This window comes from Artemia franciscana, chromosome 17 (genome assembly GCF_032884065.1).
Source record: "Artemia franciscana chromosome 17, ASM3288406v1, whole genome shotgun sequence".
NCBI classification, from domain to species: Eukaryota; Metazoa; Arthropoda; class Branchiopoda; order Anostraca; family Artemiidae; genus Artemia; species Artemia franciscana.
In genome coordinates, this window is record NC_088879.1 from 21411098 (window position 1) to 21436438 (window position 25341).

The 25341-nt window shown below is 35.5% G+C and overlaps 2 protein-coding genes across 4 annotated transcripts in view; both read left to right on the plus strand.

Annotated features, from left to right (window-relative positions):
* The window catches only part of LOC136037995 (UDP-N-acetylglucosamine transporter-like), a 446903-nt gene that overhangs the window by 338838 nt on the left and 82724 nt on the right, over window positions 1–25341 (plus strand). The window lies entirely within an intron of this gene.
* LOC136037994 (histone-arginine methyltransferase CARMER-like) overlaps window positions 1–25341 on the plus strand; it is a 50224-nt gene that overhangs the window by 2296 nt on the left and 22587 nt on the right. For both annotated transcript variants that reach the window (XM_065720898.1, XM_065720899.1), the window contains exons 2-5: window positions 3505–3630; window positions 16056–16159; window positions 18218–18433; window positions 21302–21570. In XM_065720898.1, coding sequence (XP_065576970.1) covers window positions 3505–3630; window positions 16056–16159; window positions 18218–18433; window positions 21302–21570 — 715 coding nt within the window. The remainder of the gene's footprint in view (window positions 1–3504; window positions 3631–16055; window positions 16160–18217; window positions 18434–21301; window positions 21571–25341) is intronic.

The following is a 25341-nucleotide window of genomic DNA, read 5'->3' on the forward strand; positions in this document are numbered from 1 at the left end:
CTGACACATTTGTATAATCTGTGTCTGGTGTCTGGTACTTGCCCTTTGGCATGGAAAAAAGCAATAATTAAACCCCTGTATAAAAGTGGCACAAAAACGCAATTTAAAAACTATAGACCAATATCAAACACTTCAATTTTTTCCAGAGTTATGGAAAAACTAATTGTCAAGAGAACACAAAATTATTTCAAATCAATTCTTCTTAGGCATCCATCTCAACACGGATTCTGTAAAAAACATTCATGTAGTACACACCTTTTGGAAGTAATTACTGACTTCCATAGGATGGCAGATGAAGGTCTCAGGTTTGATTGCATCTATATAGATTTTTCTAAGGCGTTTGATAAAATTTCCATTCCACTTTTACTTCAAAAGTGTGAGGTATATTGGCACCTTGGTGCCAGAATGTTGAATTGGATTGGTGATTATCTAACAGGCAGGATCCAGAAAGTGATTGTAGGTGATGCTTTGTCCTCTGCTGAGATAGTTTTAAGTGGTGTTCCACAACGTAGTTGCCTTGGTCCAGTACTTTTCAGCCTTTTCATCAATGACTTGCCTCTTGTTGTCCACCATTCCACAATTAAAATGTTCACAGATGATGTAAAGCTCTACTGCTCCTTAACAAATTCAGATGAAGCTTCATTGCTTCAAAAAGACTTGGATGCAGTGCACAATTGGTGTAATGCTAACTCCACATTTGTCAGCAAAAATAAGTGTAGGGTTGTCCATTACTTTGGCAAAGTAGAACAAAGTTACCAATATCATCTTGCTGGACATTCAATCTTACCTGTTGAAAATGTCCATGACCTTGGTGTTCATTATCATTAAGCTCTTAATTTTAAAAGCATTTTATGAGCAATGTTCAGAGCCAAGATCAAAGAGCAATAAGTGACAACATTATATCTATAGATGCAACAAACTTAGACCAAATCAAAGGAACCATATACTGCACTATAAATCTTGACCTCTCACATTTTGGCAAAGGGATTAATAGAGGATCTCCATGGTCAAATTTAACTTTAAGTAAAAATATAGAAGACTTGATACTAAGCCTCACTGGGAGAATATCCACAATTCTGTAAATGATATATTTGGCAAAAGGGAAGGATACTGTAAAAATGATTTAAGGACGCATGCAGCCTTATTCTGTATCTTTTGAAGTAGAACAAGATTAGACTGAAACATATTTAGGTAGACCAATCCTGCATAATCAAAATGAGATTGTACTAAAGTATAACAAAGTGAATAAAGTTCTGAGTAAGGAATTACATGTTTTAACTGGTTCATAATACCAATGAACTGTTTTGCACAAATAACATCAATGTGATCCTTCCATGAAAGATTCTCATCAATAACTACAACTAGATAATGAATACTTCCCGCCCTTTTGATAGACAATAAACCATCTTCAAGCATAACACAAAAGTTAGCTAATTTTGGAAACCTGCACCCAACTTTATTATAAATAAGTTTAGTTTTTTCTTATTAAGTAAAAGTTTACTGTCATGAAACTATTTTGAAATACAACTGTATGCATGAGAAATATTTATATGCAGTTCGTTTAAAGATCTACCACACACAAAAGCAGCTGTATCATCAGCAAACTGTGTATCTGCAGAAGCTGAGGCTGCAGCAAAACACAGATTGTTAATATAAAGAAAAAGAGAAGAGGGCCCATAATTGAACCCCGAGGGTCACCATCCAATGATGATAGTGGAAGGAAAGAAGAAGCAGAATTATTAATTAAACTTGTGTTCTCTCAGAAAGATATGATTTGACTACATCCAATGCTTTCCCACAAACCCCCCAAGAATTGACATATTTTTCAATATTTTAGACTTTGTTATACAGGCCCAAGCTACAATGTAATTAGCAAAGCTTACCTATCAGGGAGACGTTTTGAGATTTGCTTCCTAACTCACAATTTCAGATTACATCACTGGGAGAAAAAAAAGAATACAACCTAAAATATTTTGAGCTATTTTTTTTTTTTTTATGTTGGGCTTGAAGAAATTGTTTAAAAACTATCCCCTCCTTTCACCACCTCTTGTTTAAATGTTAATCTTTTTGTACTTTGACTTAGAAAAGTAACATATTGCACTAATTTTAAAAAGGTTTTTAAAATCATTTTTTGTCAGTTTAATACAATTATAGTTCCTTCATTAAAGGCTCACTGAAGGTATTTTGGATCATGTTACAGTGAGAAACTATTTGATGTATTTATGAATGTACCACTTAAACCTTTTGAAAATCAGAAATAACACAACTATTAATCATTTGTGCATGTTTTAACTTTCTATGGCCAGCACCATTTTAAAAGTGACAACATTCACTTGCAGTATTTTGGAAGATAGTATTATAGGAGGAGAAATGTACATAATTTCAAGCTATAAACAGTTTGTAATTCCAAGTTTTGAATATGATTTTATTCCCCAGTGATTCACCTGTGACCTCAAAGGCGTTTTTTTTTATTGGGAAATTCCAAGGAATTGCTAAGAAAAAGCATCAAATAAGGCAGTGTACCAGTTTGGATATTGTGTGAGTTAAATCTGAACTGTTGGTTAATAATTTGTAAAACGAATTTAAATTGATTTACCTAGATTATCCCAAATTTTTAATTTTCTGACAACACATTAATTTTTAATAAAGCTTTGAAAAAAAGGTATGTTCTACAGCTCATTGACAAATTTTATGTGGATGCACATTAACACATTATGACAACCAAAGGTGATTAAATCCAATGGTGACTTATATATAGATAATAAAAAATTTTTTCCACTAGCAATGCTGCTGTTTAAAAGAAACAGAGTTCCTTATTTTGTAAGCCAACTGTGATGAAATTTTACTTCTTTTATATATATATATATATATATATATATATATATATATATATATATATATATATATATATATATATATATATGTATATATATCTCAAACAAAAACTTACAGTGGACGTATCATTGTGGTAAGATTCTGTAAAGATTTCATGATTGCAATTTCATGGAGACCTGAAGCATATTTCATTTTTCCATAACTCTGTGCAATGGGTTCAAGAAAGCTTATAAGGCCCTTATCTAGAAAGCCCTCTAAGTATCCTTGGTACTTACAGAGGGTAGAGGGGTATTTGTATAGTACCTGACATTCTATAATGTAACACACAGCAAGATTTAACATAAAGTAAGACACTAAAAAAAAATCTGGCCAAGCTAAAGCCATTCAATATGCCAAAAGTGACATTGTTTCTCTTGTGTGCCTCTTTCAAAAAATAATCAGTCTCTGGAAAGGAGTTGTTAATCTATGTCTCTTCTACCCCTTCCATATAAAGGACATCCAGCTTGAAAATATTTTACTTTATAGAAACAGCAATTAGTGGGTTATAGTTCATATATTCCAGTGTTACCAGATTACAGACAGTTTTAAATTCCTCCCAACTCAATTTTAGGTATGTGCACCTATTCTATTTGTATATTTATTTTATACTTACTTGTATATGTGTTATAGGTAGCAATGAAGAGCTATTGGAATTCCCAGTGGATACTAGCACAGAAGTGTGTAGAATTGGAAAACGTGGACATTGTTTTAAATTAGATTATGAGACCCTGCTATTTACCCTCAACGATGAATTTGGTAACTATTGCTAACATTCTTGTTTTTAATCAAATAAGCTGTGGTGATATAATATATATATATATATTTATATATATATATATATATATATATATATATATATATATATATATATATATATATATTATTTGTGTGTGTGTGTAAATATGCAAAGCTCACTCTGGAGATTTGATGCTTGTAGCTCAGGGCTAAGGCAATCAACTTGTGCAAAGAATCTCTTTTATAACAGAGGTATCAATGATGAATTTGAATAATAAAATGTAGATTTTATATTTTTTAAAGTTAGAATCATGAAAGGATTTTACTTAATGTAATTGGAGGCCCACAAGTCAGTGCAACTAGGGCATGATCCTTGATCCCAAACCTGCTTCTTCTTTAACCATATATATTCATATATTTTAGTAGTGCTAATAGCAATACTAGCACTACTAATAGTGTTATTAATAGCACTATTATAAGTAGTGCAGTAATAATGCTATATGCACTAATAAATTCATATGGATGTATGCAATACATTCATGTGGATGCCATCCTATCCAAGTGGTTAGTGCACTGGAATTCAAATCCTGAGAACAGGGGTTTGAGTCCTGGTGTTGCTTGTTATTTGATCTGTCACTGATTATGCTGTGACTGTAAGCTCAGACTGAGTTGTCCCAGCTCTAAATGGGCTCCTGGACAAATCTGGGAGAAAACACAGGAAGCATTGGACGATTTGCCCCCATCCACACATTTTACTTCCTGCAGGAGACTGAGAATCAGGATATCTGTACCTGCACAATGAAGATCATTGGTCAGCATGCAAAGAGAGTTTATTTTTATTTTTAAATCACATGCAACATACATGCTTACATATGAATGCATATTGCCATGCATCCATTTGTATGGTAACACATGGATTGTAAATTACATAATCCACATAATGTGATTTAGCATTGAATCACATTTCAGTTTGAAAGGATAAAACCAATCCAGATGGAAAAGAAGTCTAGAAAGCAAGGTACCTGTGATAGTGGAGGTATTGATTCATTAGTTGTAGTGGGGGGTTGACAGAAGATCATGGCAACATAGGTGGTAGTTGTGGATATTAATGGGTGCATGGAAAGGTGGGGAAGACAATGATGTAATTGGCAGAGCTGAGGGAAGTGAAATTGATTTGGGAATACTGTTGAAACCACAATTAATGCTGCTGCTCCAACTAATGTTACAGTTGATATTACTAATATATGATACAACTCTATCATCTAAAACATGTTTTTTCTATGAGGAAAATCAAGAATAAAACAGACACACTGAGAAATAAACTCACTTAAGGAAGCCCAACTTAAAATGAACAGAAATTACTGTGACTAGAGAAATCAAATCCAAAACTAACAGAATTCCAAGGCTCTTCTGGTACTCTCTCTCTCTCTTTCTCTCTCTCTCTCTCTCTCTCTCTATATATATATATATATATATATATATATATATATATATATATATATATATATATATATATATATATATAAATACTCCCTCCCAGAAAGGTCCCATTTCCTTTAAATCTTTTTTTTATGACGTACTCCCACCCTAGGCAAGGGTGACCTGCTTTCCGTTTAGCCCTTGATGGTTGGCCAAAAAGGAGAGTCTTTGGTAATCTGTCATCCTTTATCTGCATAACATGCTGTAACCATCTCAACCTTTCTTTCATTATAGCCCTAGACAGCAGGCTTGAACCATATTTTTTGTACAGTCTACTGTTTGAAATACAGTCAGTCAGTTGGTTACCCAGAACAGTCAGTGGGCAATTTCTCTGGAAAACATCTAACAATTCTTCTTCCGCTTTTTGGAGTGCCCATGTTTCAGAGCCATATTTGACCAGTGTCACCACTGTAGCTTATAATATTCTAATGTTGGTTTGGAGACTTATCTTGCTATTCTTCCAAACTTTCGTAACTGTGAAAAAACACCCTGAGCCTTGGCTATTCTATTTTTAACATCTTCACTGCTTCCACCATCTTTACTAGTAATACTAACAAGGTAAGTGAAACTGCCCACCTGATCAATCTTTTCGTTACCTTATAGCACGTTTTCATCTTCACTTATTCCTAGCCTTAGTGACTTAGTCTTCTTAACATTAATTTTCAAACCGAAAATTGGATCTTGGAATGTCACGACGTTAAAAAATGACTATCGCATCGACATTTTGACTGACGAATTCAGACGGTTTGAACTGGATTTATTAGGAGTTTCAGAAACTCATATCGCAGGGGTAGGAAGCATGAAATTAGGTGACATAGAATTTGTTTACTAAAGCAGGAAGGATGGGGTACATAGACAGGGAGTAGGGCTCATGATGAATAAGGAAGCTGCTAAGTCTTGTTTAGGCTGGGAAGGTATTAATAATAGAATACTAATTGCTCATTTTATGACTAAAAAGTTTAGGGTATCAGTTATAGTAGTATATGCCCCTATTGAACCAACTGATGGAGATACTAGTGACTCAGATGAATTTTACTTTCAGGAGCGAATAGACAGGGTACCAGGTAGAAATATGGTGTTTTTGCTAGGAGATTTTAATACCCAGGCTGGTAGAAATAGGGATAGATGGTATCCTAGCCTAGGTAAATTTGGTGTAGGAAAAGAAAACAGTAATGGCTATAGGCTTTTGCAATTTTGTAGGTATTACAACCTAGTTATAACCAATACAGTGTTTGGTGACAAAATGGCCCATAAGTTGATAAGGTATTCACGTGATGGTAAGACAGCAAACCTTATTGATTATGCTATTGTAAACAGAAGACTAGCAGGATCAATACAAGATACTAGGGTGTATAGGAGTGCTGTTATTGATTTTAAAAGTAAAGATCACCATCTAGTAGTGGCTAAGGCTAATTTAAAGCTGAAATTTTGGAAGGGTAACTACCTCCCGGAAAGTTATGATGTTGGTAGACTCCAGGATGAAAATTTGAGAAAAAACTTCCAGGAACAGTTGAATACTAAACTTGAGAGTTCAAAATTTGACAATGTGGAAGATGGATGGAATATTTTCAGAAAAACAATTTGTGAAGTTGCTGATGGTGTCTTAGGGAAGTGCTAAGACTGCAACTAGGAATATTAGTGAAAAAGCTTTAGGTTTAATAGAGAGTAGAAGGGGCTTGTATAAGAATTATCTGAGTGATAGGTCATATGAAAACAAAAGGAATGTAAAGAAAGTGGAGAAAGCATTAAAATATGAACTAAGGAATGAACTGGGAAGAACTTAGAATGAACTAAGGAATAAAATATGAACTGGGACTAGTCCCAGTTAAAGATAGAAATGGGGCCACAGTTAGTGATAAGGAAAAAGTTAAAGAAAGATGGGTGGAACATTTTGAGAATGTGCTAAACCGAGATACGTTGCAGGAAAAGATATAGATGAAAATGAAAAAGTTTGTGATACCTTTGATGTGAAGGAAGATTTGTTTAGTGAGGAAGAATTAGCGACAGTACTAAAAGGATTAAAAAATAATAAGGCTCAAGTGCTTATAGTATGATTAATGAGTTTCTTAAATCTGGTGGATCCGAGGTTAGGAATAAGCTACTGAAGATTATGAACATGATTTTTGAAAAAGGGGAAGCACCAAATGATTTAGGAAAACCTTAATTAAACCACTGTATAAGAAAGATGACAAGAGTGAGTGTCGTAATTATCGAGGCATTAGTCTGGTCTCTTTAGGTAGCAAATTACTGAGTAATATGATACTTTTTAGACTGAGAGATGCTGTAGACAAAGTTTTAAGGGAAGGACAATGTGGTTTTAGAAAAGGTAGAGGATGTATCGACCAAGTTTTCACTCTTAGGTTAATAATTGAGAAGTCCTTTTGTTGTCAAAAGCTTTCGATTCTGTTGATAGAAGAGCGTTAACAAAGGTCTTATCGTTATATGGTATACCAGAAAAATACATTAAAGTGATTTGTGCTATGTACGAGAATAATACTGCTGTGGTTAAGGTTGGAAATGAGGTTAGCAACTGGATTTGTATTAAATCAGGAGTTAAACAGGGTCGTTTTCTGTCCCTCTATATGGATCATTTTGATAGACTTTGTCTTAAGGAGAACAGGAAAAGCAATTGGAGACCACTGAATCATATGGGGAGGAAAAACGCTCCTGGACTTAGATTATGCTGATGATCTAAGCATATTAGATGAAAGTGTGAGCAAAATGAATGAATTTTTAGAGGTTTTGCGAGTTCAGGGTGCTAAAATAGGCTTGAAAATTAATGTTAAGAAGACTAAGTCACTAAGGCTAGGAATAAGTGAATATTAACAGGTGACATTAGGTAACGAAAAGATTGATCAGGTTGGGAGCTTCAGTTACCTTGGTAGTATTATTAGTAAAGATGGTGGGAGCAGTGAAGATGTTAAAAGTTGAATAGCTAAAGCCCAGGGTGTTTTTTCACAGTTAAAAAAGCTTGGAAGAATAGAAAGTTAAGTCTGCAAACTAAGATTAGGATATTGGAAGCTACAGTGATGACAGTGGTCAAATATGGCTCTGAAGCATGGGCGCTCCAAAAAGCAGATGAAAATTTACTAGATGTTTTCCAGAGAAATTGCCTACGGATTGTTCTGGGTACCCGACCGACTGACCGTATTTCAAACCGTAGGTTGTACGAAAATTATGGTTCAATCTCGCTTTCTAGGGCTATAATGAAAGTAAGGCTGAGATGGCTAGGCCACGTTCTACAGATGAAGGACGACAGATTACCGAAGATTGTCCTTTTTGGCCAACCGTCTGGGGCTACACGGAAAGCAGGTCGTCCTTGTGTGGGTTGGGAGGATGTCATAAATAAAGATTTAAAGGAAATGGGAACTTCCTGGGAGGGTGTAAAGAGGGAGGCTTTATATAGATTAGGTGGGAGGAGGAGCGTGCGTAGTTGTGTTGGCCTCAGGCGGCTTGGTGCTGCTGTGAGTTATTAGTAGTAGTAGTATTCCCACACCCTGAATTTGCAAAACCTCTAAAAGCTCTTTAATTTTGCTCACACTTTCATCTAGGATGCTTAAATCATGAGCATAATCTAAGTCCAGTAGAGTTTTTCGTCCCAGTTTGATTCCTTGGTCTCCCATTGCCTTTCCTGTTTACCTTAAGACAAAATCTATCAAAACCGATCCATATAAAGGGTATATATATATATATATATATATATATATATATATATATATATATATATATATATATATATATATATATATATATATATATATATATATATATATATATATATATATATATATATATATATATATATATATATATATATATATATATATATATATATATATATATATATATATATATATATATATATATATATATATATATATATATATATATATATATATATATATATATATATATATATATATATATATATATATATATATATATATATATATATATATATATATATATATATATATATGTCCAAGTTGTCAAACACTTTTGGTTCTCAGTTTTATAGATTATGAGCAAGCGTTTTTTTCTGTTCATAGAAGTGGTTTAGCAAAGGTCCTATCCTTATACGATACACCAGACAAATACATTAAGCTGATCAGTGCTATGTACGAGATATAACATTGCTATGGTTAAGGTAGGAAATGAGGTTAGCAGCTGGTTTTGCATTTGATTAGAAGTTAAGCAGGGTTGTGTTCTATCCCCCTTTATATGGATCATTTTGATGATAATTGTCTTACAGAGCACAGGAAAGGCGATGGAAGACCACGGAACCAAATGGGGAGGAAAAAATCTCCTGGACTTGGATTATACTTATGATTTAAGCATCCTAGATAAAAGTGTCTGCAAAATGAATAAACGTTTAGAGGTTCAGAGTGCTAGAATAGGTTTTAAAATTGTTAAGAAGACTAAGTTACTAAGGCTGGGAATAAGTGAAGATGAAAAGGTGGCGCTGGGTAACGAAAAGATTGATCAGATGGACAGCTTCACTTACCTTTGTAGTATTCTTAGTTAAGAAGGTGGGAGCACCGAAGATGCCCCCACCAAAGTAGAATAGCCAAGGCTCAGGTTGTTTTTTCACAGTTAAAAAAAAAAGTTTGGGAGAATAAGAAGATAAGTCTGCTAACTAAGATTATAATATTAGAAGCTACAGTGATGACAGTTTTCAAATATAGCTCTGAAGCATTGGCGCTCTGAAAAGGGGATGAAGATTTGCAAGATGTTTTCCAGAGAAATTGATTGTTCTGAGTACCCGGCTTTTACGCTTCTATTTATAGATACTTATTGTACCTTGTCTTCTAACCACAGACAGTTTGAGCCTTTTCTTGATGTCATAGCGTCCTCATAGGTTCGGTACAACCACCCTGGGAAAAATACGAGTTATTCCTTAAGTGAACGAGTCATGTGAACTTCTTCTTGATGTCATGGGTTCATTTTAGGTTTGGTGCAACAACCCTGTGAAAATACTAACAAGCCATACAAGTTGGTTGTTTGTTTAAAGGGAGTATATATATTCTTATTTGTTTCTTTTAAGTCATGAGGTGTCAAATAAGCAATAACAATTGAGTTAAGAAAGTCTGGCTTAAATTCAATTTCTTCTTCCTTTTAGTGCATGGAAGAATCACCCGTTTGATAAGATTTGTTTTCTTCTGGAACTCATTAATATAATGTCACTCATTTGAATTTTTATTCCAAAACTAAGGTTCTAAACAAACTTGGCATAATCATCGCGTTAATCAGTAATTCCAATTGAATTAAGAAATTTTGGCGTGAATTCCTTCTTCCTCTTAATCTGTCAGAGAGACATCTTATATGATTTGTACTCTTCTGGGATTTGTTGTGATTTTAACTCTTGCTTCTCTTCTAAGCAGACTTCGTTTACGATTCGATGTGATCATTGCTGTCACTTATTTTCCAACCGTATATTTCGCTGTTTATTTTCATTCATCATTACCTCAGATAATTTTTCTATGTCTTTTGTTTTTGCCGTTTAGGTTCATGCATCTTCTTTTATAATTTCTTAAGCCGTCATGGATACCAAGAATGTCTTCCAGTTTCTAACCATATATTGCTGTTCAAAATTTTCGTTTGCAATTCAATGTAATTCTCGCCGTCGTCTGTTCAATGCCTTTTGCTTTAGCTGTTGCTTTCTCACTTTCGCTTGTTTTCTAATCATATTTATTTGTGCTTCATTTTTCATTAAGCAACCCCTCAAAATTTTTCCCATGCCCTTTGATTTAGCTTTTGGATACAGCTTGTCACAAAAATATGTTTTTTTGTTCAAATGATGTTTCTTTTCCAACCATTGAAAGTTAAATCTTGTCATGTTACTTGTACTTGGTTTAAGTAAATGGGCCTTAAATTAGAAGTAGCGCCTTTGTAAAATTAGAACTTTGTAATCCGGTTACTGTTAGCCCGATCTCTACGTCTTTTGATGCTGGATGTGGCTTTACCACCTTCTGCTTTAGACTTCTTCTAACCGCAGCACCGCTCGGCCCCAACACGGCTACGTGGCAAGCACCTCATTGTCACTTGTCTTCTAACCACAGGCTCATCTTGATGTCATGACGTCACCTTAAGTTCGATACAGCCACCCTGGGAAAAAGTTAAGTTCCCTCTTAAAGTTGTGACCTATTTAGCCAGTCTTTGTGGCAAGAAATGTCAATATTAGGGCTTGACTGATATGGATTTGTGGGGTTTAATACCGATCCCGATACACCTGTTTCGTGCCGATATGATACCGATATAATTCGCCAATAAATTCCCTTCAAGAAAAAAAAACTTACCCAAGGTTTAAACCTGTATTCTCTGCCCATATCCATACTAGCATGTTTCTCTCTGGTTTGTTATACACCAAAAAACAGCCTCAATAATTCACTGGATTCAAAATAATGCAAAAAAGGTTTATTTAGAAACGATTTGGAAAAACAATTAAACCAAATAAAGTTCCATTCTGGACACTGCTTAATACGTTCAGTCCAACTGGGGCAAGTTGTAATGCAGAAAGCAAGCTTTTCAGCATTTGGTCGTTTCTGAGACATTCGCTTGTTATCATAAATTTTCTTAACTGGGGTGAAAACTCTTTCGCTTAGGACAAAAGAGAGCGGACAGCTGATACTTATAAGCAAGTTGGGCCAGCCGTATGAAACAACTGTTGTTATTTCGCCACCACTCTAATGGACAACTTTTTTTCCTGTGAATGACAGCTTTAGTAATGTACCTTTCCAGTTCCAGATGAATATTATCTGCTGGCTCTTCTTCCTCACTATTTGAAGTTGCAAGAATGTTATTAAACAGGCAGTCAACAAAACTTGCTGTGCCTACTCTCCTTCATTTTGGGTTTTCCTCCTTTTCTGTTGCAGTGGCTAATTTTGTTTCGTCTGATGTCTGACTCTGTGTTTCTTATTGTAGCCACCTGTTTGCATTACTGATTGTCTCTTGATTTAGGGGTTAGTGCTTGTATCTGGGATCCAGGAGACAAACAAAAACAACTTCTCTGGTTGTACTTTCTTGAACTCACCATACATTTCAAAAATTATTGCACACACAAAAAAAATATACTTCGACGTTATTTGACTCGCCTCTGATGCTTTCTCCACTATGGTCAGGCTTAGCTGATGGCCCCGCCCCAAGGAATGAACAGGCAAAAATTACCTGATGAAATCTGGTGCCATCTTCTGGGTAAGTTTCGCATAAAACAGTTGGTCGATATCGGACAATTTTTTCCCAATGTCCGATGATGACATATCGGCCGGCTGATATATCGGTCGGGCCCTAGTCAATATGTCAGTTTAAAAGAAAAACAATAAATGTAGCCGATTTCGAGCCCTGACCCTGACACGGCTACGCGGCAGGGTTGTATATATTGATTTTCGTTATCACTTGTCTTCTAACTGCAGAAAATCTGAGCCTCTTTTTGCTGTCATGGCGCCACCATAGGTCCAATAAAACTACCCTGGGAAAAATGCAAGTTGTAACCTTCTTACATCGTTTTTGCCGCCAGAAATTTCAATGTGCCAGTTTTGAGAAAAAAAGCTATGTAGCCGATTTCGAAGCCGGACCCCGGCACTCGGCATGCAACAGGCTTGTATGTATTGATTCTCGTTCTAAGCAGCAACCTCCAAATGAGTCACCTTGGTTTTGTACTCTTTCCTCAGGGAAATGGAAGTTCCACGTGGAATTCATATAAAGTTGAAGGGTCCCAATCATTTGTAATTAACAGTTGCGTAGTTTATGGCATCTTCGTAAGTTTGTACTGGGTTTGCGCCACATTCTGTTCGTCACGAATTCCTCATTAATAGGAGCTTGAAGCCTCTTCAATTGGGTTTTCTAATATGTTAAATCTGACGGTGTGATTTTCATTAAGATCGCTTGATATTTGGGGGTATTTCTCCCCTTTTTCGGAGATTAAGTAAATATTCTCAGGCTCATAAATTTTGTTGGGTAACATTAAACTTAACGAGTTTTACGTATTTTGAATTAGCGTAAAAATTTGATTCTTTAGATGTATCTCTGGCACGTACGCAGGGGGGGCTTCGGGCCCGGCCCCCCTCGAAATTTTGTGAAATGTTTAATTTCCCCATGATTTCTCGGGATTTCTGACAAAAGTAGGACATTTATTAAGAATCTAGATACAGGTGTGAAGCCTTTTTTTTGGATTTTACAGCATGCAATTATCCGGTCAAGTCATTGCCCAATTATTAACTCATTTTCTGTCTAACTTTTTACCCTCTTTGAAGTAATTAGCGATTGTACTGTTTTTTTTTTTGTAAAGAGAGTTTGCTTTCCACAGCAAAATAGAATTATCCTTGATATTAGGGTGTTTATCCTCCCTTTTCAGGATAAAGTACAGCTTTCAATGGATCAATTTTGGAAACTATCATTTTTCATTAAAATTGACGTTTTCGCAATAGAAGAACTACCCCCCATAGCACCCATATTGCACTGTTGACCCTAAAATTTCCATTTCAGTGGGATATAATAGATTAATCACTGGTTCTGAATCGCTATGAACATAAACTGAGCCTAAAACGTACTTTTGAGGATTCAGTCTTTCCCCCCCCCCCCCCATCCTCTACAATACTACAGATTAAACCTGTATTTTCTGATGTACGTGCTTTTTGCATTTGTTTAGCTATTAAATAAAAAAAGTGCTTCTTTATATCTGCTGTTTCGAAGGTTTTGCCCCCCCCCCTAAAAAAGATTTCTGCGTACGTGCTTGATGTATCTATTGTCATTAAGATTCAGTTTCTTACAGTTTCCGTTACTATTGAGCCGCGTTACTCCTTACAGCCTGTTACCAGAACTGTTTAATAAACTTTCCTTAAATCTGCTAGCTAGTAACCTTGATAATATTGATTATTTTTTCTTTGGCTATTTTATAAATTTGTTATTTTGATTGATTTATTATTTGTATTAGGTCCCAAAACACTTATGAACAGTAATTACTAACGCTCAAACCGCAAGGTGATTTTGATTTTTGTATGTTTAATGCAACACGAGATTTCGTCACACATTCATCCCGTTCTTTGGGCAATACGACAGTGTTAAACAAGTTAGGTATTTTGTTTCGACATTAAAAATTTTTTGATTGTATTTTACCCGTTTGTTAATTTTTGAATTTTCTATACACAAGAGTGAACAAGACTCTTACGTACAATTCTTTCAAACAGTCATGATCATGATTTTGCCCATAATGAGCCTACTGGGGCAGAGGGGGGATTTGTTCCGAGCCATCAAAATGGGTGTTCGGGTCATAGTTTCGCAATTTTCGTTAGTCGGGGGGGGGGGGGGGGTAAAAATCAAATCACCTCCTTGAGAGCTTACTCTGCTTTCCACCTTTTTCCATGTAAGTGTATGAATGTATTCTTATTTCATGCTCGAGGTATTTCCGCAATAGGAGAGGAGCTGTCATTTCTTCCGTATCCATACTGCTTGTAAGTCTAAATGTATTTATTCAAATGTAGTGAAGTGAAGGGAAAATTCCCTTAACAGTAGCTCTTAGTAACTCCTCATTCTGACTGTAAGTCGCGATGAGGGCTGATTTTAAGCTTTAAGTTCGTTGATGATTTACCCGTACTGCAGCTGAGTGAAATGAGTGTTGCAACCGAGATAGACAGAATAATGGCGAGTTTATCATGGCAAATTGAGGAGTGCAAAATGATCGCCAATCTTGAAAAATCGTTTTCTTTTCTGAGGGACAACTCATACCTGGTAGAGTATGCTTGTCCCGTCTGGCATTACGGCCTAATTTTGGACTAGAAGGACCGCTTGGAAAAGATCCAATGTTGAGCTCTTCTTGTAGTGTCTAAATCACACAACGTCCCTTATTGCTCCCTTTTAAAACCATTTTTGCCTTCCAAATCTTTCGATACCCCGTGATGAATTGTGTTTCAAATTTGGTGCCGGTATTTTTGCAAATCTGCGGCTTTGTAGGACCCCCCCCCCCCCGAGCATCTGCCTTCATGCAGACAGCTCCTGCGACAAGTATCTTAACTGGAACCAAAAATTCAGATGGTACCATCACGGCATATGCGGTACGTTCGTCAAAATTTTTATTACTACACTCAACTCGTCAGTAATTGTACATAAATAATAGCTTAAAGTTCATTATTCTTTTTATTTTTGCTGTTTTTTGAAGTTTTTTCTCTAATTTACTTTTTTTTTCTTATAGATTCTTGGATATTTCGACGTCCTAGGTTTTAATTTGACTCAGTTACATCTCGAATCAACATACAAATTTGTATGACGACTGCTATGGCTATGATTTTTATATATTTAGTGCCTTATCTTTTATTATGACAAGAACTGCCCCTGATCGGCATGACTGTGTAAGGCGTTTGATCATAAAATTGTTTATCGTAAGTGCCATCACCTGGAGAAGAAGACGCAGCAGTATGACTCCTGAAACCAAGAGGCTATCAGAATGAACTTTCGATCACTATAGCAGGGAATAATAGCCAGAATTTTAAAAATAGTGGGGTAGGGATTCACGAAGTAGCGGGACCATTTGAAATGTGCCTCAAGTGTTTACCACTAAGGGGCACCCTAATAGTTTTAACACAGATTATCTATTAGATTCCACAATTGTCTGTGGTTTTAGATAGTAATACTGCGCCGTGTAGCGTCAGAACGTTGACTTTAATGATTTTAAACGATGATTTCAAACGTTGCCAATGCTGACTTGATTGGTTAAGATAATAAAAAAGTGATACAGGGACAAATTAAGGAGTACAGGCGACTAAAGTGTAAATAATACAGTGACAGCTAAACCCCGCAATGATGCATTAGGGTTCTGATTAACAGAAATACCACTTCTGTTTTCAAGTTTTCTTTTTTTGACAATTTTAGCGTAAATTTTATTTTATATATTTAATAACTCATCTGAAGGTATATCTCTTTTCTGTTTCCTCTGAGTTTTCCTTTATAACTTGTGTATGAGATGATTTTATTTCTAGATTCACGGAAGTTTACATCACTACTAGCCAAAGTTAAGTCCGGAAAAGATTTATCAGTTTTTACAGAAAGGACGGATGATTCTTCTGCAATTCAATATTTTCAGGTATTTATTTTAGAATGACAAGAACCTTACAACAATATGTTTGCCTATGCACTGGGAAAGAGGCATGCGCGGGGGGGGGGCGCATGATCATTGGGTGTGCCGGCTTTTTCCTATCGTTTCTACTATTTTCTTACCGACACGTACCCCAGATTCTTTTCTTGGGATGGGGAAATATAAAACGATTTGGGGGGGGTAATCATGACAAAAATAACGAATTTAATTTGATAATTTGAAAAAGCAGTGGCTAGAATGTCAGGAATATTTGGGAGGACGTTCTGGGTCCGAGGCTCTTCTCCTGCTTAGAGTCCCTATATTCTGTAAATAAATTTCCTTATAAGGTGAATGAAACCATACAACGCAGTATTCTCTAATAAGCGTCGCAGTGTCATTACGTAAATATTAATTATCGCTCCTCTCTAAAAAAAAACAAAAAACAAAACAAACAACAATAAAAAAACGCAAACATAACTTATTCTCCTTTCTGTTCCAGTTCTTTAATATATGTATAAACTTGAAAGATTTTTGTTTTTAACATCATGTAGGGTGTCTCTCGAAACCCAAGGGATATCACCGTCAAAAAATGTATTTCTTAAATGAGAGAACTGCTGGCACCCTGCTAGAATATTTACCACATCCTAAATTGTATCTGGATCAAGAATAGGATCCGTTTTGTTAGTCCATTCCTGTTTTTGTTTGAAGTTTAGCCAAACCCCTTACCGAGATCAATTTCTATGCTCCTCTCTGCTGAGAATGCAATTTTTGGGCTAAAGAAAGTTTATTCGTGGTTTTAGTAATAATGATAATAAAAAGAAACTTAAGAGGAATTCCCTCTCTGAACTGATCTATAATCCCAGTTTTCGCCCAAGATTGAGTTATTTGTGCCAAACAGTGAAGAAAGCATCATTAAAATTGGTCTTGTGTAGTTTGACCGCCCCTAATATTCTCCAAAATGACCGAGAGTACGATGACCGTTCAGTTCAAATTCAGTTCAATTCAACCCTTTCTAAAGATTAAACAAACAAGTTTTCTGTTGAAAGAAAGCTTTCAATTAACCTAGACTAAGCGAATACATCAATTATGGGGTATGTAAACTTTAGCCTGATCTGATTCACACACCATGTCCGTGAAAATATAGAGTGTCACAAAAAAAAGGTCGTGTGCTTGCACTATTAATGTCTTTTCTGTCCAATTAAACAAAACCATCCAGGCACCTTCGCAAGATTTTTTTTTTTGGCTGAGTTGACGCTTTGGGACTTTAGAGGGGGAGCTATACATTTAAAAAAATAGAAGCGATGAATTATTTTGAATATGCGAGAAATTGTTGAATGAATACGGAAGTTTCCGGATTGTAGAAGGGTGTAAGGCCCTCTACACTCTTTTCATAACTGCATGCATTGAACAAAATCTCGAGCGAAACAAAAAAAAAATTACGTCAATCTAAGTCTCACCTCGTTTCCTTGCTTAGATTAGAAACCAAAAGATTGAGTGGACTTGTTTCTTGCGAAGGTGCTCACTTTGGTACTCGCTTTTAGTACCCTTTTCTTTTTCTTTTCCCCAAATACATATATCCCTTTCGAGCAATTTCATTGTTCGTATTAACCCCTCCCCTCCCTTAGAAAATGGAAATCTAATGTAAATTACGTTCACATTCGTGGCTAGTTAGACTTACATGTCTTGACGTAAATTTGGTAGTTGAATGGAAAAGTTACAGCTGAGCATCTAGCTCTAAGGTCTGCAAGTCTGTGCTTAGAACTTCAAGTTCTTTCTTCAGGAAGATTCTTTTATCAGTATATCTATCATATACTCTTAAGAGTGGTATCTAGAAGAAGGCACTAGTTTTAACCCCCCTTCCCCAGAAATTTCTGTCCGACCCGTAAAAAAAGTAACAACAATGCAATTAAACTTATTTTTGATCCGTTTTGTAAAGTTTTTTTTATCCTACCTGGAGGTTGAGATTCTGCCTGATGGCACTTGCACACTTTTGTTTTGCTATTTATTATCTGTTCCGATTATATAAAACAATTGTTGGCAGTGACTATATCTATATGTCTTTTTTAGTTTTATGGATATTTGTCACAGCAGCAAAATATGATGCAAGATTATATAAGGACAGCTACCTACCAAAGAGCTGTATTAGCCAACTTGCCAGATTTCAAGGACAAAATTGTGTTGGATGTTGGTGCTGGCTCAGGCATTTTGTCTTTTTTTGCTGCCCAGGCTGGAGCCAAGAAGGTGTATGCTGTGGAAGCCAGTTCCATGGCCCAACATGCTGATGTAATAATTTTTTTTGGTAGATGTCTGGGGGAGATGTCTGTAAACCTTTCCAAATTCTGTCCAATGTCGAATATTTTTTAATATCCTTTTATAATTTTTTGCTTTTGCTATAAAAAGTAGCCAAAAACTATTGGTGTATCCATAACAAGAAATAGGCATTTCTGATGTTTCTTACTGGTCTCCTCAGATATTACAAACTTGCTTGACTCTTAACGGTGTTAGGTATTTAAATACCCATCGTATACATATTTCTATGTTAATGTTTTAATGTATAATAGCCTACTTTTCAGTATCTAGGATCTCTCACTCTCTCTCTCTCTCTCTCTCTCTCTCTCTCTCTCTCTCTCTCTCTCTCTCTCTCTCTCTCTCTCTCTCTCTCTCTCTCTCTCTCTCTCTATTCTTTTTGTTCTTCGTCTTCTTCGTCCAGGTGTAGGTTTTTAGCCGCTCAGTTGCGCCTGTCTGGAAAAGCAGACTAGAGACCCTTCTCACCTCTTCGTGATATAAATCGGGGCCTCCTTCTATCCCATACTATCCAAAAGTGTTGATAAAATGTGACTGGTTTTTCTGTTATCATGGATATCAGTACTCAGAAATACCTCCCTCCAGGTTGTTTAGTGTATACGCACTTAAGAATTTTAAAAAGTAGCTGCATAGCATTAAATTTCAAATTTAGGGTTGGCCCTAAAAAACAAAAAAGGCAAATAGAAGGAGGATGAAAATTAGACTATATAAAAATGTTGCAGACTCTGATTCCACTTCATATTCCTGGTTCTGGTTACTAGAAAACTCATGTTTACTAAATTTTAAATATATTTTATCTAAAAAATGATTATGTTTGGAATTGCTTGCCCAAAAGCGTATAATTGTCAATTATTTATCTGACTCCCTAATCATAAATTCCCCTACTCCTTGTAACTTCTTTCATCTACTTCTACTATTTCTATACCCCCAACCAACCATTCCTCCTTATTCTCCTTCAACCAATCATTCCTTCCTACCATCCCCCAACCCACCGTTCCCCCGTATCAACCAACAAAAGTACGCAATTAAGCCAATATTTAATAAAAAAAATCTTTTAAATTTCTTTTAACTCTAAAAGATATTCAGCCGCCCTAATGCTCATTGTTAGAGAATTCCAGAGTACAGTTCCCATAAACTGCAATTGGAGTCTTGATCTTCTGTTATTCCTAAGTTTAACCACAAATTCTTTACTAGTACTCGTATTATATTTATGAACATCACTGTTAGCACTATAACTATCACAAAAAGGATTTGAAACTAGGTTAGGCACACACTGGAAAACAAAAAGTGCTGGTTGATAATCATGTAGTTGGCCCACGTTGAGCCAACTTATAGACTTCAAACAAGTAGTTGTATCATTCTTATCTTTGACATACTTGCCTTTGATCTTCAGAGCTTTGTTTTGCAGGATCTGGACTCATATGAAATTGCTTCTCCAGACCAGACAGTTATATGAGATCTGTGGGTAAACAATTGAGTGGTAAATCACTCGTAAAATTCGCTGTAGAAACCGTTTAGCAATAAATCATTCGTAGAATCGGATACTAGAAAGTGGAATAAAATTATATACAGCCATGCCTATACTCAGGTAGATTTTTAGGTACAGGAGGAATACCAAATTTTATATATACTGTTTAATTTTTCATGTTGAGCTAATATGAGTTGCAATGGGAAATCTAGTAAATATAAGGCTTGCAGAAAGTATTTAATCCACAGTCTGTATTGCTGTCACTATTTTTATAATAATTAGAATACCAAATTTTATATATACTGTTTAATTTTTCACGTTGAGTTATTATGAGTTGCAATGGGAAATCTAGTAAATATAAGGCTTGCAGAAAGTATTTAATCCACAGTCTGTATTGCTGTTACTATTTTTATAATAATGATAAAATAGTTTGAAAAGAAATGCTGCTGTAAATAATGAAGATTTATTGCTGTTTGTTTCAGATATATGGAATTTTCAGGAAATGTTTTCAATATTTTGTGTTGGGGTCGTATGGTCCTGTCTTGGTGATTAGGACATAGCTATGAAATTAAAAGATCTAGGATAGCATAAATTTGGAGGTATCCATAGGTAGGAACATAATAAAGATTCAGCAACTGATGGGATTTGTAGCACGATGGTCAGATTGAGTTGGTAATTTGAAATCAAGAAAAAAGAAAATTACTTGAAGTATGGTTGAAGTGTCACTGAGTATCACGTGGCATAAAGTGTCATGGTTGGCCATCTTTTGACACATGTACGCATATATTGGCGAAAATAAAAATTCTAGGAACATAGATAGTCAATGTTCTCTCCTTTATTTTCATATAGTGTTGGTTGCTGGAAGCAGAATCTGGTTAAATTAAAGTAAAATTTCAATTTACAAATTAATTACCCAAAATACCATGGGTAAGTTACGTTGTTTTCAAAACTTAACCAATGGGATACTGCATTGTCATTTCATCTTGCAAGAACAAAATAGTAAAAATACTTGACTTTCTGTCGTAAACAGTAAACCAATCGGTGCAAATATTTAGCTACATAGCTAATAGCGTTAGCGAAAGAAGAAAAAAAAATGAATGTTTAACATAAAAATGTTTCACCTTAAAAATTATGGTAACCTAAAGTCTTAATTTGATTTGTATCGAGGAGTTTTTAACTACAAATTATTTTATGTTTTTTTTTTCTATTTTGCTGAGAATCAGCATTAGTTATATAGCAGAAATATGCGTATTAATTGGCTTTCTACCCTAGGCTTGGTGGAAAAAACAAGTCATCATTCCTTGGAATTATTTTTCTCTATCTTTGATTATGCTGTCTTTATCAACCAACAGTTTGAATACGTTGTTTTCTATTTTTAGACTTTGGTGAAAGCCAACGGATTAGGAGAGAAAGTTCGAGTAATTGCTGGCAAAATTGAAGAAATAGACATTCCAGAGCCGATTGATTTAATAATATCAGAACCAATGGGTTATATGCTCTTTAATGAAAGGATGTTGGAAACTTTTTTGCATGCCAAAAAATGGCTAAAATCTGATGGAAAAATGTTTCCGACAAGAGGAGATTTACATGTTGCGCCCTTCACAGATGAATCTCTTTATATGGAACAGTTTAATAAGGCTAACTTTTGGTAAGTTATAGCCTTTTTTAATGGATACTCAGGTTTGAAATGTGCAGTCAAATATAAGCGGTTTTTTTTAAATATAGAGAAATGCGATTGTCTTACATGTCAAAGGGCTGAAGGGCTTGGCTGAATGCCCCAATTGCACTCTATTTAATTGCTGTACCAATATCCCTATAAAAAAAATATTCTCAAATAATTTCTTAGACCCCACTGACTGTGCATGTATTAATATGCATATATTTCGGTCGAGACCTCTGCTCGGTCGTCCCCAGTGCTCAAAAGTAAATAGAGAGTAAAAAAAAAAGAAAGATAAAAGCCCTAAGGACAAAATAAAATTAATACGATCCTCGAGAAACAAACACTAAATTAGACTATTTTGTTTTTTATGTTTTTTTTTTTTATCCTTAAGCTTTGTATCTGCATGGTTTTTACCGTTATTCACTTTTGTGGACTGAGAACGGTCGAGTGGAGGGCTGGACCGAGATATCTGTACATTTATCCTACCATTTTTCACTGGCTAGAACATCCTCGTTTTTTCCTCTTCACAATTCGTCTCGTTTTGAAAAACATTGTTCTTATTCTTCCTCTTTTACTGCTATGTTTTGACGATTCCTTTGGAATTGGGAAAGGACAGTGGAATTTTTGCTACTATGCTTCGACAGTTCCCTTGGAAAATACCTGGTATATCCTCCTCGCGCCAGCAAAGCGCCTATACTTGACATATTTTGATTACCTAACTATGGTAGAATAACAGTAGTACGTCTTATCGCTGAATAAACAGAAAACTTATCTAATTTAAACGTGCTTTACTGTCCGGAGAAGCATATTTTTTCACTATGATCCGGAACAAAAAAAAAAAAAAATAGCCATTCGAATATTTGCCCCAGTTTTCTTTCATCGAGTGCTGTGAAATCCGGTTGTCAAACCAAAATTTAGATTTTTATTATAGCCTAGCTTAATATGATTCTTTGATCAGAGTCAGAACATTTGGAAAAGAATCCGTGCTTCACTGTTTCAATTTACGGAAAAAATTACCATCGGAAATTCATCCTTATAAAAAAAATGGTGTCCTTTCTTTGACGTGTATCTTCTCTATTTTAAAATGTTAGCCCTTAAAGCCTTAAAAACCTTAAAGTGGTGGTTTCTAACCTTTTTTATTCTTAGTGTTTCTGACAAAAATTCACTTTCAAACTTAATTTCACTATAAAGGAAAGAAATAGACTTTCTGAAGCCATTGATTCAAATGATTCCAAAACTAAGAACAGTTATGCTTTTTATTCAAGGCCCTTAAAAACATTTTTTTTGCACAGTCATGTACGCAGGAACTCATTTGGGTGGGGGAGGGGACTTGCCCCATAAAAAACCTCTTCTTTTGGCAGCTTAGGCCTTTGAACTCAAATATCTACAAACATATTTTAAATATCCACAAACAATAGAGCAATCTTTTTCGGCTTTTTGTCGCCTCCCTCTGCTTGACCGGGTCTCCTGTTCTCTTAAGTAACGGGCTCTGGTATTCGAGCTTTCACAAATACACCCTCGTGTCACTTGCTTCAGCCTGCTTCCCCGTCACGGCTGCCAGTCTTGGCTTTTTAGTCATCCAGTTTCTCGTTTTGTTCCTTTTTTTCTTTGTTTTTTTTTTTTTTTTAGTTTTTAAGTGCAAACACGAACACACTCGCGTTAACCATTTCTTCCCGACTGCTTTTTCTCTCCTATGCTCGCAGTTAAAAATTGAGATGAATTTAAGTACTAGAAATTGCTTATTATTGGTAATCCAATGGGACTCAACTTGCATGTTTTATTCATTAAATTTCTATACAAAAAAAATACTAGGAAATAATACTACAAAAAAAGTATCTATGCACTAGAGGGATGTAGTCATCCTCAGTCCCCTTTCAGCATACTAGATGATAATTTGACACCTACCTTAAACAGATAAATTAAAAACATGTAAAAGTTAAATTTTTTTTATGAATCCGGTCTCTCCCTTTTTTCTTGTTTTTATGCTAGTGTTACAAATTATATCTTAGCTATTTATTTGTAGACATAAATAAATAAATTATGTCATATTTTAGCCGTGTCTTTTCATCACATACAGGTCTTTATGCTCTAGGCTATTTAAAAAGTTTTTAAATTTCTTCAGCGATTCACTATAGTTTTTGTATAATCTGGCTGTTTCTTAGCTTTTTTCGAATTTGACAACCCCTCTCTCCCCTTGCTCACTAAGTTGTGAGCTTGCTCTAAACATATATGTGTTTGCTCTACTCAAGATTGTTTTCAGTAATGAAGTTGTTTGTGACTCGGAACATTGAATTCTCAGGTTGCAAAGGGAGTTCTGAAGCTGCGGAAACATGTTTTACATAGAGGATATGCGACTTGGTGTCTCCTCTTAGAGTTTCCCAATTGCATTCATTATTGAGCCAAGATGTTCAATTGACAGCACTTCCTTGATTTGACTATCAATAAGGATCACGTGCGCATCACCCATCCTAGCCGTCCGCACACTTTTTGTGTTACAGGCTGAAAGTGCTCTGTTTGCTGCTTCATTAATAATTCACAGCTTGGGTACCAGTGTCATATTCAGCAAGTATGACCGCAGCTTTTGTATTATTAAAACTCGTTACGGAGAAAAACGGGTTCGCTGCTACGACTTTATGGTTGTCGAGGTCATTAGAATCCAATTGATGACAAAGTTCAATAAAGTCGACGAAAGGACGCAGGCTTGAAGTACTACCTCCTCAATCAGAACCAGATTCGATCCTAACCTGGGCCAAATCAATGAAAATCTGTATTTTCTCCTGTTGCTGTTTTAAATTGTATTCTGGGATCAGTCATAGACTAAAGATCTGATCACGATCTTCCAAAGCCGGTTTGAGTCTTGCTTCGTTGGATTATGTTTGAGAGTTTTAGCGTCCCGAAACGTATTTTTATGTGTAATTGCGATCAGTCTCGCTGCTATTGAAACAAGTGATGTGCCTCGGTAATTTTTACATTCCACTCGGTCTTCTTTTTGAAGTAGAGACAATTATCGATATCTTCCACATATAGGGAGTGTATTCATTATTAAAGGCATCCTTAATAAGTTCTCAGAGCTTGTCTATGGGTAACTAAGGCAGATCTTTGAGCAAGGATGCCATCTAATAGAGGGCTTTTGTGGTTTTTAAGTAGTTACGCTGCATGACCACTTCTTTTCTTGTCGGCGTAACCATACATATACTCATGAGACTGAATATCTGGTGGCCTGAATGAGTCTGTGGAGTAGTGGCTTCCCCTAGAAGTAACTCCTCGTCTCACCAATTCTTAGAAATGTGTCTGCCATCTTTTGATGTGCTCCGCCCTTAACGTGAGCACTTTTATATCCTTCTCTTTGGTCAAGGGAATGATATATTGCCTCTTTTTCCCGGCACATTCACAAAGAATCTGGTAAAGTTTTCTTTGACCATTTCGCGATTTTATCCATCTCGTCAGCTATTTTTGACAGGTGGAGATTTTTATCGGCTCTAGCAGATGTACGGTGTTCCTGACAGCGATTTATATTTAGCGGACATTTTGCTGGCCATTTCGTTGTTATTTGTAGAATTTGTGTCTTCATAAAAATACATTTTTTTGGGAAGTTGTTTTAGAACTCCGAGGATATTTATAGCGGCTTCGTTCACATGGTATTTGAAATTGCTTTGTTTTCTCTCTATCTTGATAGTAGAGCAGTTGAAATATTAACCAATGCTTTCAGCGTCGTTCTTGGAGGGCGGTCAAGTGGTTAGGACGTTCAAAGACAAGAGA